The sequence below is a fragment of the Adiantum capillus-veneris genome, chromosome 20 (genome assembly GCF_014529385.1).
Source record: "Adiantum capillus-veneris isolate H3 chromosome 20, ASM1452938v2, whole genome shotgun sequence".
NCBI lineage: Eukaryota > Viridiplantae > Streptophyta > Polypodiopsida > Polypodiales > Pteridaceae > Adiantum > Adiantum capillus-veneris.
Genome location: NC_140950.1, coordinates 67978210 through 67993361, shown reverse-complemented (window position 1 = coordinate 67993361; position 15152 = coordinate 67978210). Strand labels below are relative to the sequence as shown.

General features: G+C 46.4%; 1 protein-coding gene across 4 annotated transcripts in view; it reads right to left on the bottom strand.

Annotated features, from left to right (window-relative positions):
- LOC147432665 (vacuolar protein sorting-associated protein, putative (DUF1162)) overlaps positions 1–15152 on the bottom strand; it is a 303484-nt gene that overhangs the window by 60976 nt on the left and 227356 nt on the right. For 3 of the 4 annotated variants that reach the window (XR_015185565.1, XM_086492512.1, XM_086492511.1), the window contains 5 exons: positions 14981–15148; positions 14620–14745; positions 14459–14548; positions 5085–5191; positions 4786–4934 (listed from right to left, as the gene is read on the bottom strand). Coding sequence is in view for 2 of the 4 variants with exons in the window: in XM_086492512.1 (XP_086348638.1) it covers positions 4786–4934; positions 5085–5191; positions 14459–14548; positions 14620–14745; positions 14981–15148 (640 nt within the window). In the remaining 2 variants the exon portion in view is untranslated. Of the gene's footprint in view, positions 1–4785; positions 4935–5084; positions 5192–14458; positions 14549–14619; positions 14746–14980; positions 15149–15152 lie in introns of those variants that run through there. The other variant, XR_015185566.1, reaches the window with a different exon arrangement.

Below are 15152 nucleotides of genomic sequence, written 5' to 3'. Positions count from 1 at the left end.
AGAGTCCTTCTTGGGAAGTTCGTCGTCAGAGGACTTCTTCCAGGCGAGGAGCCCTGGAAAGAGTTCTTGCTGCAGAGGCTTCGTGCCAGGGTGCCTCAGTCAGGAGGCTCTTGGCAACCTTCGACCAGATGGATCTTTACAGAGTTGCGCCGAGTTGGTTTGAGCAGGAGACTGCAGGGCCGATTCGCTGTGAGTTTGCTTCGCTCTTGGGAGCTCTTACGGCGTGGCCTAGAGCAGAGACAACCGACATGCACGGAAGAGCGCCTACGACAGCCCCTCGTCTAGAACCCCATGGTTAGCACTCAGAGAGGCCACCTGGTTGGGAGTAGGCCTCATGTTTCATGGGGTCCCATGGCAGCAGGTCCAGTGCGCTCTCTAGGTGACTGGCTAGAGTTCACAGGTTTATCAGAGGAGGTGCAGGGTGTCCAGCTACAGGGCATGAGAGGGGTTCAGAGCATGTGTCAAGACATCTCAGAGTCAGTTCCAGCTGAGTGGCTCACGCCTCTCGAGCCTGTAGCACCCCGATGGATGGGAGCCTTCACACGGCTGGAGGTTCTCATCTCAGTCAGGGCTTGTTCAGAGACTGTCCCAGCCCTGTTCTTTGAGCTTCAGGGTGGGGGACGATTACAGCGAGTTACAATAGAGGCCCCGCAGGTAGCAGAGTGCTGTTTCCAGAGGATCCGAGTTGTGGGCATCTGTGGGAGGACTTGCGTCATAGACCCTGACCCAGCAGCTCTCGAGGCAGGACACTGGAGGCTATGGGCTTGGGAGTGTTGTCCACTGGCACGAGTACAATGGGATCCTGGTGAGTGGCTATGGAGGGACCCCTTCTCTTCTGCAGACCGCCCAGTAGTCTCTTTCTTTCAGTACACTGTTCGGCTTGGACGTCATATACTTGCAGCGCAGAGAGAGGCCCGCCCCGCTGCAGCACGTCATTGGCAGGAGGAGGGTCTCACAGTTGAGTTCTTGGCAGCTTTTTGGTAGAGGCTGAGGCACGTCACTTTGTTCCAGTGGTTGGTTGCACATAGAGCCACAGCAGTAGGGAGCTGGCTTGTGCATAGTGGTCTCTCGGCCGTATGTACAGCCTGTGACCAGTTGGTGGAGAGTCAGCGACACTGTCTTTGGGACTGTCCTTCCGCCCAACAGGTGTGGCTACGAGTTCTTCGGCTGATGCCTGCCCTCTCCGCGGTTCGACAGTACATTTGGGGGGCAGCGGCTTGGTCCACCCTCACGGGCCCGGCACTACAGTTTGAGCTATCTTCCACCAGCAGGATGATAGTGATACAGGGGGGGCGACTTGCACTCCAGCCTGCTACACACCTTACTCCATAGGAGTGGTGCAGTGAGAGAGAGGAGTGCTGGGAGCTCATCAGCGGCCTAGCTCTTTGGTTCATCTGGCGGGCCCGTTGTTTCCGCATCTTTGAGGCTCGCCTTGTGCCACCAGCAGAGACTGTTCGTGACTTTTGGCTAGAGCTGATCCATACTCTCAGAGGACAGCTTGAGGGACTACAGGGCACCTCCGACCGCATGCGGGAGCGCCGCGAGGCTTTCCTTCGACTCTGGCGCCCTGGGCCTTTCTACACCATGCTCCAGGGGGTGCTCATATGGCACTACTGTCCACCTGTGTGGCTCTTCCCTCCTCCCATTTCTTGATTTAGCCCCATTGTATATATGCTGTTTTTTCATTGGGAGAGTCTCCCCATCATGCTTGTTGTAGCCCTCTCTTGCAGAGGTGGATGTAGCCCTATGGGCAGTTTTCATTAACTAATAGAAGGATCTTTTTCTTGGAAAAAAAAAAAAAACTTCGGGCAAAATTTTTCTTGAAAGCTTGCCAAGTCCTTGGTGTGTGCGGCTTGGTAGCTATAGATATCAACATCTGCATGGCACTGCTTTTGAGAAAAAACAATGACTCGAAACAAATGTTGGATCCTTCTCTTGCAAGTGATCTTTATGGCTTATGCCTTGTAAGACATGAGCAGTGAAGACGAGAGCGCGCCCAATGTGCCATGAAGTAAGGGTGGAGTGGCTAGTAAGTCCGGGGTCAGAGCACGAAGCTTCTTCAATATCAATTTACAAATAGTCTCTAATTTGCTCTGTATGCTCTTTTGTAGGACCGGTATGCTTTCAGAAAAGCACACGCCTAATGCTCTGATATCACTGTCACAAGATGGGCACCATGTGCCAATAGAAAAGAATAGACTGAATAGACTTTTAGCACTTCAATAACAACTGAACTGAAAGAGAGAGACAACACGCGACACAGAGTGGCGGAATTCCACCCCAGAGAGTATTGGCCCCAAACCTTGGCGCCCCTCTCCGTATTTCTTTATATTGCATCAACACAATACAAGCCAGTATTCCAAACTTTGCTCCTTCTCTAGGAAGCATGCCAGAGAATGAGCCCATGGCCTCATATTTAAAGGCCCTAGGCCCCAAAAGCAGTTTACATGAAAAGCCTTCAAACTCAAAAGCTTCTGGTCCAAAAGCAGTGCCAAGCAGCTGCCAGCATAAATCACGGAGTTCCGTACAACTGCCACGTCAACAGTCAACGCAAAACGCGGAAATCTGTACAGTCTGCCACGTCATCAGCCAGCGGAAAATCCGAAGCGTCCGTACAGTTGCAACGTAATCATTTTTTGCACAAGTCTTGATGTGTGTGTGTGTGGGTCGTGCTTTATTTTGATTCCTTTGTCACTGGGGCCCCATCGGGCGGGGTCCCCATAAGTTGGTAGGAATTCTTCTTTTGTTACTTGTTCTTCTTAGGGTTTAGGCCCCTCGACAGGATCTGCAAGTTGGCTCCATTCTTCAAGGCTTTGACACATCAGTAGTTTGTGACACGTTGACTTGTTTTGTGGAACTTGGTTCTTTGATGCTTTTGTTTCCGCAGCCGCCTCTCTTCTTTGTCATAGAACTAGAACTAGAGTCTTGGTCCTCGAAGAGAACACATCGACGACGTTTTCTTCTTGACCACTTCTTTGCTAGGTCAGAAAAGGTAGACTTTCTGCCCATGTAGCCGGGAAAAGACTTGGACTTTGACTTACGTCCCTTGCGTGCCATCGAATATCCCAAACTCTCCATAAGTTTGCTCTTGACGCTCTGTCTCCCTCTAAATTTCCTCGGTAGTGTGAATTCTTAACAACTTTTGGCTTTGCTTTAGTCTTGATTGCCAACTTTAGTTTTGGATTGGCAACCTTTTGCCACCTTTTGAAAACTTCAATCAGCGGTTGGTTTTGTATATGCTTAGCATAAAGAGGATCCTTTGTGAAGCTAAGAAGTTGGTGTGTATAGGACTTAACTTGTATCTACCACTTGAGATCGGCAAGAGTCCAATCATCTTCTGCAAATTCCTCAGGCTGAGCCTCCAACTCAACCTCCTCTGACCGCCTTTCGTTAGTTGGTCCTTGATCAACTTATCAAATTCTTTGTAAGAAACTCTGTGTCTCTTTCCAAGTCACTCTCATGTTCGCGGTTGGATTCTTTGTCAAAATCCATGAAGTGAGGTACAAAAAGTTGGATTGGATCCTTCATAAAACAAGAATCAATTGAAGCTCTCATACCACTGTAATTGGCAAGCCACTGGCCAGGCGGTGAATCAAGAGCAAACACACGTCCGAACATGAAAAACTGTTAATACTTGAACTTCAAAACGATTCGAGTTGGGACAAGGTAGAGCGGAGTTCTCTACCCAGGTGTGCAATGGCTCCTAAGTCAAGCGCCCCTTTTGGTACTTCTTTTATATTGAAGAGTCACAGAGTACAATTGCGCTCTCTGCAACTGTGCAACCATGCACTAATTTGCGAGAGAGGACCCCAAAGGTCCACTTTTATAAGCATTGAGGTCGTAAGCAAAAGCTACAAAGAATCCCACCCAAAAGCAGTATCTGCTAAAAACATGGCACCCAAAAATCAATGCTTTCATAACTGAAGCCAAAAAGCTGCCACCGCAGCCCGCAAATCTCGGTAAAAAAAGTGGCGCGATTTCCGGGCCATGTCAGCACCTTCGTATGGCCGTGCCACACCATCAGTCGGACACTCTTTCTCTCTTCCTATGCCCGGTTGGGTAGCCACATCATCACTTTGTGACTCCAGAGCTTCATCCATCTATGAAGGGCGCTGAATGAAATGTCATGTGTCAGCATGAGAAACTGCTCTTTGTAGTAGGCCATCTTGGTGGACCATGGCCGTGCTGATTCCGCCCAAGTCCGCTCTGTGTGTCTTTGCTTGAGCTCCTAACTCACTATCCTGTCCCTCCCACTACGGGAGAGGGAGATATATGGAAGACACCAATCATTCTGGGTAGGTGGTAATCTATTTGGGTAGGCCAAGATCTTTGCTGACTAAAGACAGTGATGCTCAACAGCTGCCCATGACTACACATGAAAAACGCCTAAAATTGTGTTTGCTTGAACACAATCCTCTTCACGGAAACACAGGCAATAATCTGCAAAGGGCACCTATCACCTTGCTTCAAGTTTGCTGGGATTCATGTATCAGCAAAAATTGAGAAAAACACACAAACATATCATCATATTATCATTCTTGGATCCTAAAACATCAACATTTCATCCTATATTAGAAGTTCACAAAGCAGCTTATGTAAGGAAAATGCCATGCTAACATTTAAAAGAACAATCATGCACACATCCATTAAAAACTAAGCTTTGTAAACTCATTTTATAACTATGCTCCCACCACCACTGTATATGACATCTATGCAAGACAAAAAAGCAGCAATGCCTAAATTGTAGGATGCACCACAGTGCACAGTTTTTTAGACAAGACATACCTAGTGTCAGGCCCTGCAAGTCTACTGAACCGTTTGATGGGTCGAAAAATACATCTAGAGATGATGCTGCTGAATCATCAAATAGGGAGGTGAATGCTGGTGGCAAAAGCTTGCTGCCCTTGACAACGTAAACTGCTCTCATTGCATACCTTCAAGATTAAAACAATCATTAATAAGGATGCTTCAGAAAAAATCTTTTCAATGTGAAAGCATACATTGCAATGTCTGATTGTACTTGCCATCAATGCCTACCAGCAAGAATTAAAAAAGAGAGTAAAACTACTGGTAGAGTCAAATACCATGAGTAATGTTGTGCACACTTGATTGCCAATTGGCGAAAAGTCATTAAACCATGTGTAAGGAGAACGCCATTCAGCTCTATTGTGGCACCACGTATGGGGGGTACCTGGAGGACAAAAAGAAAAGATAAATACCATGAGTACTGTTTTGCACACTCAATTGCCAATTGGTGAAAACACCATTGTGAATCCATGCCATGAGGAACACTGTTGTAAACCATAATACGCCAAATACTTTAGGTTGTTGACACCAAGCAGTAGTAAACCATGTGACGATCTGACAAGCTTAGGCATAGATTTCCCAAGTTGTAAATAGAACATAAATTTGATAAAACCACCAATCTAAGCTCACTGATTATGAGCGGTTTAAGTGGGTACATGGCTACAAGTTCATATCCCAACAGCATATATTTCAAGATCTCCCAAAGCAGTAAGTTCAATATTGGACCTCGGTGACACCAAACACCACAAGCAATCGATGCATAGATACTACGGCCTTCACCACCTCCTCGTACTTTGAAAGGACTTACACAAAAAAAAACCATATTATCCTGTAGTATACAAGACCCATATGTTGCAACAGATTGAAGAAAAGCATTTTACTGAAATAGTTCAATAACTGCCATTGTCAACACGCGTACTATCCTCTCAGAATATGCAGCAGCATTAACTGGGATTGACGCTTGTCACCACACGTTTTATCCTATTTAGAATATGGAGTGCCAATGAACCAATCCTTCGAAGTTTTAGCAGGCTACAATGCCACTTGCACGGGAAAGGCAATTACAATTGGTCTTGGTGAAACCGGCCCCTGGGGCGGTAGGCTTTGGCTTTCACCCGAAATTCTTTACTTTAGACACACACAGAGAGAACGTGCAAAGAAAACCTGTGACGGGAATTAACATTTAAGCACACACACGGCTCAGAAGCTAGAATGCTCCGAGCAGACGCCGACAACATGTAGGCCCCAAAATTGGCACCCCTTTTGGTATTTCTTTATTCTTTAGGAGGGTAAATTACAAAGAAGAGTCCTGGGAATCCTTTATCTGTATCGAGCTAGATACCACCTGTTTTGGCCAAATTTTGGCTGCATAACAGCCCCAAAACTTGCATGGAACCAATTTCCCTGATGGAACTCTCTTCCACTGGCATAAACCCTCTGATTCCTGCCCAAAAACAGTAAATTCAGCACGCTGTATTTACTGGTTTTTGCCCTGTTTTCAGCCCCAAGCATTCCCCTAACTGTCCTCTGCCAGTGGGGCACGATTCCCAATGGTTCTGGCATCCGGCTGAAAAACAGTCAATTTACAGCGCATACACAACGCTGAAAACGCATCTCTACGGTGAGGTTATGATCCTTACCGGTGCCTGCTTTGGAGTAGGAGTTAGCTACCCCTGTTCTTGCTCAAGGAGGCTCTTGCCTCAGCACAAAAGCATGAAACCACACAGCTGTACATCAGTCAAATGAAGAGCCCTATTGTGGGGCATCACATAACTGCACGAAGGGGAGAGAGAGAGCAGTGTGTAGCGTGCAAGGCATCACTCCTAGCACCACACTGTACATGAGAGGGAAAGAAAGCACTCCATAGCTCTTAACTTGTGACCAAAAACCAAAATGAGGCCTCCCTCAGCTAGAAATTCAGCGCCCATTTTTCTGCATGGGGCAAGTGCATAAAAATCAGCCAATTGGCACAATTACAAGCTTTTGCCCGTTTCGGGGTTGCCGCCTAAAAATCTCCCGACTGGTTGCCTAGTTGACTTCATGGCAGAGTTGTAAAGTGGTCATACCGAAGGCAATGACGCAAACACATTTCACGGCCCAAAATAGTAGTTCCCTAATTTTTAGGAGATGCTTCTGTTGGGCTCCCACTGGCCATCTGACCATCTACCCTCATTGGGACCGCATCCAAAAGTGCAATGTGACCCAACTATCGAATACTTTCTGTTGGTAGTCCCACCTTGACTTTATGCCTTTATTGAGTTCACTTCCTAGTATCCACCAACTTGCTAAGTGTGACAGGGGGACCTACATGATCTTGCTCTGAGCCTAGACATCCTCTTACTATACGAATTCCAATGCCGACCACACCCCGTCTGTGGGTGAAACTACCATTCACATTGGCCATACAATGTCTGACCGTTTGCTACTTCAAAAAGAGGGTCTCAAAACTAAAACAAAAATCATTGGAAAGAAACCAACAACTAAGGTTAGCAGTTGCCACCTCCTCGTGACATAGTTAACAGCTACCACGTCCTCGTGACATACCCCCCTCTTGAAATCGCAAACGTCCTCGATTGCATACCAAAAATATACGCCACTGATGAACTTGTGCTATCAACACTCTTTTTTCATCGCATGTATCTGCAAGAAAGGTCGTACATATAGATACAAATGACTTAATGAGACCTTCATACTTTTTTCATTTCCATCTATTACACTGTATTCATATGTACATTTGATGTGCTAGCTCTATCATTACCCCTCCTTTGCACACATTGGGTTGGGGCATACGTAGGCTGTAACCCAAAGGCTTCAAGGTAAAGCTGCAATACATTTGGTGACTCTGACAGTTCATGCTCTTCCATCCACTTTGCATCCATAGGCGGATAGTTCTTGAACTTCACCAAATAGCGTCTTGCAACTTGTCCTTTAACTTTTCTGTCCTTATGTGCCAAAACTTGCTCAGGTACCAGGATCTCATCAAGTTCCTCAACTTTTGGCTGATCCTCATCTAGCATATCTTCCACGCATCAGGCAATTTCAGCCTGTAAGCCACATCGTTGATCTTGTCAAGCACTTGAAAAGGCCCATAGTAACGCATACATAGCTTAGGAAATAGCCGTTCCTTGCCCTTCATCTTCTTTAACCTTGCCTTTTCGAACCTTAACATAACCCAATCACTAGGTGATAATAGCAATTGACGACGGTGACAATCAACAACCTTTTTCTGCTTTGCCTGAGTCTTCTCCAAGGCAACTTTAATTTCCTTATACATTTCATCCATGTTCTCGACATATCGATCTGCCTCAAATATCTTGTCCTTTGTATGCAAAATGGGAGGAACCTTTTTGCCGCCTTCAACAATCTCAAAAGGTGCTTTGCCAGTTGACGAATGCACCGTATTATTGTACACATACTCAAGCACAGGCAAATACTGTTCCTAGTTGCCCTAATTATTTGACACATAGCATTTCAACAGATCTAGGACAGTAGAATTAGTCTCTTCTGACTGTCCATCAATTTGTGGATGAAACGAAGACGAGAGCTTGAGCGCAATGTCCATGTTCTTAAACAATCCTCTCCAGAACAAACTGGTCATACGAGGATCACAACCACTGACAATCGATTGTGGCATACAATGGTACTTAAACACATTGTACATAAACAAGCGTGTCATTTGATCATAATTTATCTTCTTCCTGACAGGGATAAAATGGGCCTGCTTGCTGAAGCTGCAAATAATGGTCTATACCATCATTCCCTGTTGGCGTTCTTGGAAGATCAAAGATAAAGTCCATAGTAATGCTTTCCCATGGTGTCTTCAGAATCGGCAGTGGTTGTAATAGCCTTGGTGCCTTTTGCCTGTCAAACTTGACCTTTTGGCAATTTATGCATGCTCGCACAAAGGCATCCACATCTCTCCTAAAGGTAGGCCAATAGAAGAATGTCTCTACCGCTTTAACTGTGGCATCAATACCACGATGCCCTGCATACGGTGGGACATAACTCTCTTCCATGACCTTATGTCACAATGGCCTAGTGACACAAAGTCTGCCATGCATCATCATAAAACCATCTCTGAGGAGGTAGAGCTCATGATGTTGCCCCTCTTGCAACTGTTCAAAGATCCTTGCAAAATCTTCATCAGTAGCATACTGTTCCTTCATGTCATCTAACTCATGATGATAAGGAATTGACACAACTGAAATTTGTGGCTTCCTTGATCCATGTTCCACAGGCTCCGATTGACAAGTAGCCTGTGATTGCGCAGCTCTTCGAACACAATGGTCAAGTGACGCCTATGCTCCTCTTCATTCTTCGAATAGACTATCATGTCATCGAAGAACGTCCCAACAAACTGTTGATGCGAGCAGAAAATCGGGTCCATCATTCTGTTGAACGTGGCAAGAGCATTTGTTAGACCAAACGGCATCACTAGAAACTCATAAAGACCAAACGTCGTTCTAAACACAGTCTTGTGCACATCCTCTGGCCTTATATGAATCTGATGGTACCCACTCTTAAGGTCTATCCTGTTGAAAATTGCAGCACCCTCTAAATGATTGAGAATATCATCAATTTGAGGAATAGGAAACCTATTCTTGATGGTATTCTTATTCAACACACGGTACTCAATACACATGCGCCATGAGCCATCCTTCTTCTGCACTAGGAGCACTAGGGAGCAAAGGGGTGAAGAACTAGGCTGAATCAGCCCCTTCTCTAATAACTCCTCAACCTGGCCCATAATCTCTTTCTGCTGTGCTGCACTAACCCTGTAGGGAGGTTTATTTGGTGGGCTACACCCTAGCACCAAATCTATCCGATGGTCCTCAGGTCACTCTGGCGGCAATTGCGACGGTAATGAATTAGAAAAACAGTCACTAAACTTTTGCAAAAATGCTGACCTTTCTTTATCTAACACAGATAAATTTGACTGATAATTATCTGAGACATCACGTGCAAAAATCAAGTACACAAAAAGATGATTCTTTATTACAGAAGTGATAGCAGAAGCAGACACAATACGGACAGACTCCCCTTTGAGCTTTACATCCAAAACATGAGTTTTACCCCTATGCTGAAAGGTGATCGTCTTGCCGGAGACATCCAGCACGCCATGCACTCTAAACATCCACGGAATTCCAAGTAGTGCATCGCACCCTTCCAATGGCATGATATAAAATTCTTCTGTCTCCACATATGACCGAATATGCAGACGCAACTTTCCAATAATGGGAGTAACACACTCTGAGTGGCCAGGACATGCCAACCCTACGACCACATAGCATGGCATCGATGTGGTAGCTTCCAACCACTGCAGCAGGTCTTCGTTCGACCCGTCAGGTGGGATGGGCTGCTCGGGTCGGGGTTGGACTGTACTGACAATGAGCTGTGATGAACCACTAGATCCATACCTCCTTCGAGTCGAATTGGTTGCATGGGAGAGCCAGGAGTATGTATCCACATGGCGTCGTTTCCCCAATCCTGAAGTGCTTTAGTATGCCGCAACCATGGTCTACCAATAAGCAAAGGAAATCCTCCCTCCACTTGAGGAAGACTGACCACCACAAAATCCAAGCTAAATGTGAAGTCTTGTACCTTCAGAGGCACCTTATCTACTATGCCCACTGGATAGAGTGTCCTCTGGTCCGCCAATATAACAATGAATGGAGCACGGTGGGTAGGCTGCAGACCTAAAGCCAACATAGTAAACTCTGGCATCAGATTGATCCCAGATCCACCATCCACTATGACGCCTGAGAATTGATGCCCAAGAATAGACGAAGTGAGACGAGGACTTTTGTAGTCGATGAGGAGAGCAGCTGGATAAGAAATCATGTAGGACTCCAAGGGCTGCACGGGTAGGTGCCCGCCACTAGGCCCTGCACCAGGATACAAAGACTGGATGATGGAAAGGGTGTCACTTCGAAAATTTGCATCAAGTCGAAGCATGTCGTACAGTGACACTTGCTGAAAGCTGTTTTTCAAGATAGACTCTGTTGTAGGCTTCTCTCTTTTGATCAGATCTTGCTCTGGTATCTTAAGCTTCTGCAAGTTCTCTACTGCTTCCATGAAAGCACCATCAATATCTGATAGAAGAGAGGTAGCTTGGCTCTTGGCACTACCTGCTGGTTTGTCAGCTACTAGGAGAGTTTGACTCATTTGGGTGAGTGGAGACGAAAAAGTTGGACCCCCAGGGAGGCTGAGACCAAGAGCAGATCTCTATGCGTGTGTGAGCACACGAGCCGGCTCTTCCACCTGTTTCAACTCACCTCGAGAGGCAACTACAAGAGTGGAAGGCGGAGCCTGTGGAATAGTGCTTACTGTGATGAGATTAACCTTTGGGAATGTAAACTCCTGCTGGTTCTGGCTTGTGCTTGCAGATGTGGATGAACGTTGTTTTGGGTAGTCCTTACTATAGTGATCCTTAGCTTCAGGGCAGTGTCGGCAAGGGGGGACCCTTCTGGCAACGGACATTTGCTCTGATAATGTCCATACTCTCCGCACCTGTAGCACAAAATTGGCCTATTGGAGGGGTGAGGTGGTCTCGGCCCTTGCTGCATGGGGACAGATGCTGACGTGTAGAAGCTTTGGGGAATTGAAGGAGCATTAGCATGATAAAAGCTGGGAGATGCAAAGTTGTTGTGCATACCTTGCATAGGAGGTGTTGTCAGCAGAGGTGGCATCGGGATCTGATGGCCATAGGGTGAAACCATGTTGGATGTAGGTGCTAGCCCTTGTTGGAGAGAAGGACCTAGACTTTGTTGTATTTGCCGCAATCCCTTGATATAGTAGCAATCCTCTTCAGGCCTAGACTTTTCGCAGAAGTGGCAATAAGGCCAAAGGGGACAGTCCTGTGGAGGGTGTCTTGAAGAGCGACATGAGTTGCACCATACCATAGCCTTAGTCTCCTGTTAAGACCGAAGCTCTTCTAGCTCTCTCTTGATTTAATCCAAAGCTTCGAGATGTGGGGGTTTCTCCTGTCTAAGAGAGATTGATTTCTTCTCTTGAAGAGCGCGTTGTAGTTTTAGGGCTTCAAGTTCCTTACATAAAGAAGTCAATGGATCAGAAGGACTTTGCAAAAACACAGAGGAGGTCGCTATGTAAGGGGAGCTGGTGAACAGCTTCCTAACCCCCTCTATCCTATTAGCAGCTGCGACAAACTCCTCCAGAGTGGCATCGGGTCGGAGACTCTCTCGGAGTTTTTGCTGAGAAGTTTTGGAAAGAGCCTTCTCCACCCACTTCTTAACCATATATTCACCGGGTTGCTGGGGAAGCTTGGCAACCAGAGACTTGGTTTTAGTCATGAGTTCTACCTGGTAGTCACCTGGCCTGAATGCTGCACATAACAGTTGTCTTAAAGCTGCCCAAGTTGCAAAATGATTCTCTGCAAATTGACTGTACCATTTATCTGCTAAGCCATTTAAGGTAGATGGAAAGAGTACCAAATAAGCATCTTCCCTATTAAGACCACGACCTCTACAGAGAGATACAAACCTCCTGGCATGGTCGTCTGCATCTTCTGAGGAGAGTCCCTTGAAGGTAGGAAACTTAATGTTTACCTTGGCCAACACACTGGTCAACACATCCATGGCCTCTTGCTCAGGAGCCTGTTGCTCAATAGCTTGCTGTAACAAAATGGGGGAGAGCTTCACAGGGGAAGCTGACCTGGAAGATGTCGAACTTGATGGTGGAATGGATGAGGCTGTATGTGGAGGTATGGGTGATGATTGGTGGACTTCTACCAGGTACCAAGGGTTGACACCTTCTGTTGTAGTACTTCAGAGGACTTAGTAGTGAGCTTTGACGCTCAAATGACCGCCTTGTATGTGTCATGCAGTGACCACAAACCCAACCAAACTTTGGGCAAGAAGACCCTTAAATGGCTAAACACAGGTCTACACTCTACTACCTGGCTGGACCAGGGACGAGGAGGGACTAGACCAGGGACGAGGAAGGACTAGACCAGGGATGAGGAAGGCCTAGACTAGGACCACGGCGAGAGAGGACCAGACCAGCAGGACCAGCGGCGAGAGAGGACCAGACCAGTTGGACCAGGGGCGAGAGAGGACCAGACCAGCACGCTGCACAACGAAAGGCAAAGTAGGCGAAGCTAGGTAAAAACTAGCTAGATCCTCGATTTGTACCTCAACAGAGAGTGAGACTTCAGTTGAGGTCCCACCGTGATCGCCAAAAATGAGAGCACCTGTAGCACGGATAGTGTGTCGTGCTCTTTACAGTGGGTGCTCCTCAGTGCTATGTGCGTGACAATCTCATCAAACAACTGAAAACAAAGGAACAAAAGATAACAACTGATCACACAGAGACACAACAGCAGACCAGAACATAGAACTCGACTATCTCAAAGAACCGATACAGACTCTTGCGTGGCAGCACACTCAGCTCCAACCCAGAACTCACAAGTGCAATGGGGGTGTCGAGGCTCAGATGTGCAGGGATGGTGTAGTAGACGTGCTGTGTGTATATACTCGCTACCTAGACGACGACGTTGAACCATACATGAAGAAGATGATCCGATGACCCAACAGCTACTACTCATATGTACAACCATAAAGAGCCACCAACGGCTCATAAATGTCAGCCATCTAAGTCTATCCCCAAACTGAGTGGTGGTGACCTGGCCACAATGTCCACTAGACCACCGTCCGTATCCTTGCCACGTGTCACTGCCCAGCCCAGAGAGTCTAGCCTGCTACAAGCAAAGAACAGTAGGGGGCGGGCTGGGGGCAGCGGCGGAAGGTGCAGGGGCAGCAGTGGGCGAATGTGCAGGAGGCAGCGCGTCCATTATGCGGGAGTTGCTACTCCTCTACTTAAGTAGCCTACTCATTTACACTCCTTGTGTGAGTTTCATTATCAATAATTTCATCTTGATTATCTCATTGCTCTAATCATTATAAATGCTTCACTAATTAGGCCTCCATAGAGATAACAGAGTGGGCCTGAGTATGAAACAGAGAGATCCGGAAGAATAGAGGCAAAGACAAGGAGACGGAGAAGACAGAGGCAGTCAGAGTACCGCCAATTAGCATGCTTTATAGGCGCAAGGATTCCACTTACGGGATTTAATGCCATTGATATAACTCTGCTACAAGTACTTGCCCCAGAAGATTTCCTCAGAGCCTCCTACCTCTCTTGTTCCTCTGTCTGCTCTATACTACACTATCTTGTGGGTGCATGCTCTGCCATATGGCCAGGTCTCCCACAAGATTGGGACTGTGAGGCTCATTTCTCTCCGAAGGAGCAAGAAACTCAAGAGGGTAAGTAGGTAGTGGGGCTTTTGAAGAGCCCATCTAGGAGAAGATCATCTATGTTTGTTGTTCTGCGCAGAAGGCGCACAGAGATCGGAGGAACAGCACACACACACAAACACTGACCGCCGCCCTCTCAATCTGACACATGCGCATGGGTACACACAGAGGAAAAGGAATAGGGGCAAAAGGAAAGGAAAGAATGGGGACGGGAGGGCAGGGGGGATAACAGACGACGGTTCACAAGGTCAGAGGACCATGGGAGGAGCTGGTAGCTATGGTGAGGAGCAACTTGCTATTCTTACTTCTGTTTTGTAGTAAGCTGTCTATAAAGACTAAACAATGTATCCTGCCTAGCACATCGATGACATCATATTTACCTTTATAAAGGAATGCAATAATGTTCTGAAGGTTTCTTGCATGGATGTGTAATCTGCTAAAGGTTTCCCAGGAATGAAGCTGGCTACGATCTGCACAAAAGAAAACACTGAGATTTTCTCCAAAGATGTTAGAATCACTGGCTGTGAAGAATCCTTTGCACCTTAATTGGGTGTATTTCAAAACGTTCAAAGTAGAGTTGGCGACTTGATGTTGATTCGGAAAGAGAGTACCGATAAAATGGAACTAGTTTCATCAGTGTCTCCTCATCCAAGTTAACATCAATTGTCTGCAACACATTAACAAGGATTTATTGACAGCAGCGTACAAACCAGCTGTACTGCACTACATGACATAAGCAGAGATCGATTAACCAAAGGTCAACAGATTGAAGAATGGACAGTGCTTGAAGGAAACATTATAAAATATCTATGTTGAAAAACACAGAACAGGTTGTTCTGGTTCTGTAGTATTGAAAGGAAAAAAGGACGAAAGAAAAACCCAGAACAGAGCAAAGCAAGTACCTGAAGAAGAATTGATGAGTATTTCACATGGATAGGGTTTGAAGCTTGATTGGAAATAATTGCAGCCATGTGCAAAACAGTTTCACCCTTCTTGAACCTGTCCTCACTATGGACTCGCATCATTGCAGAAAAGGGTGCTCCTTCCCATCTCTCATCTACACTCAAAGTCTGC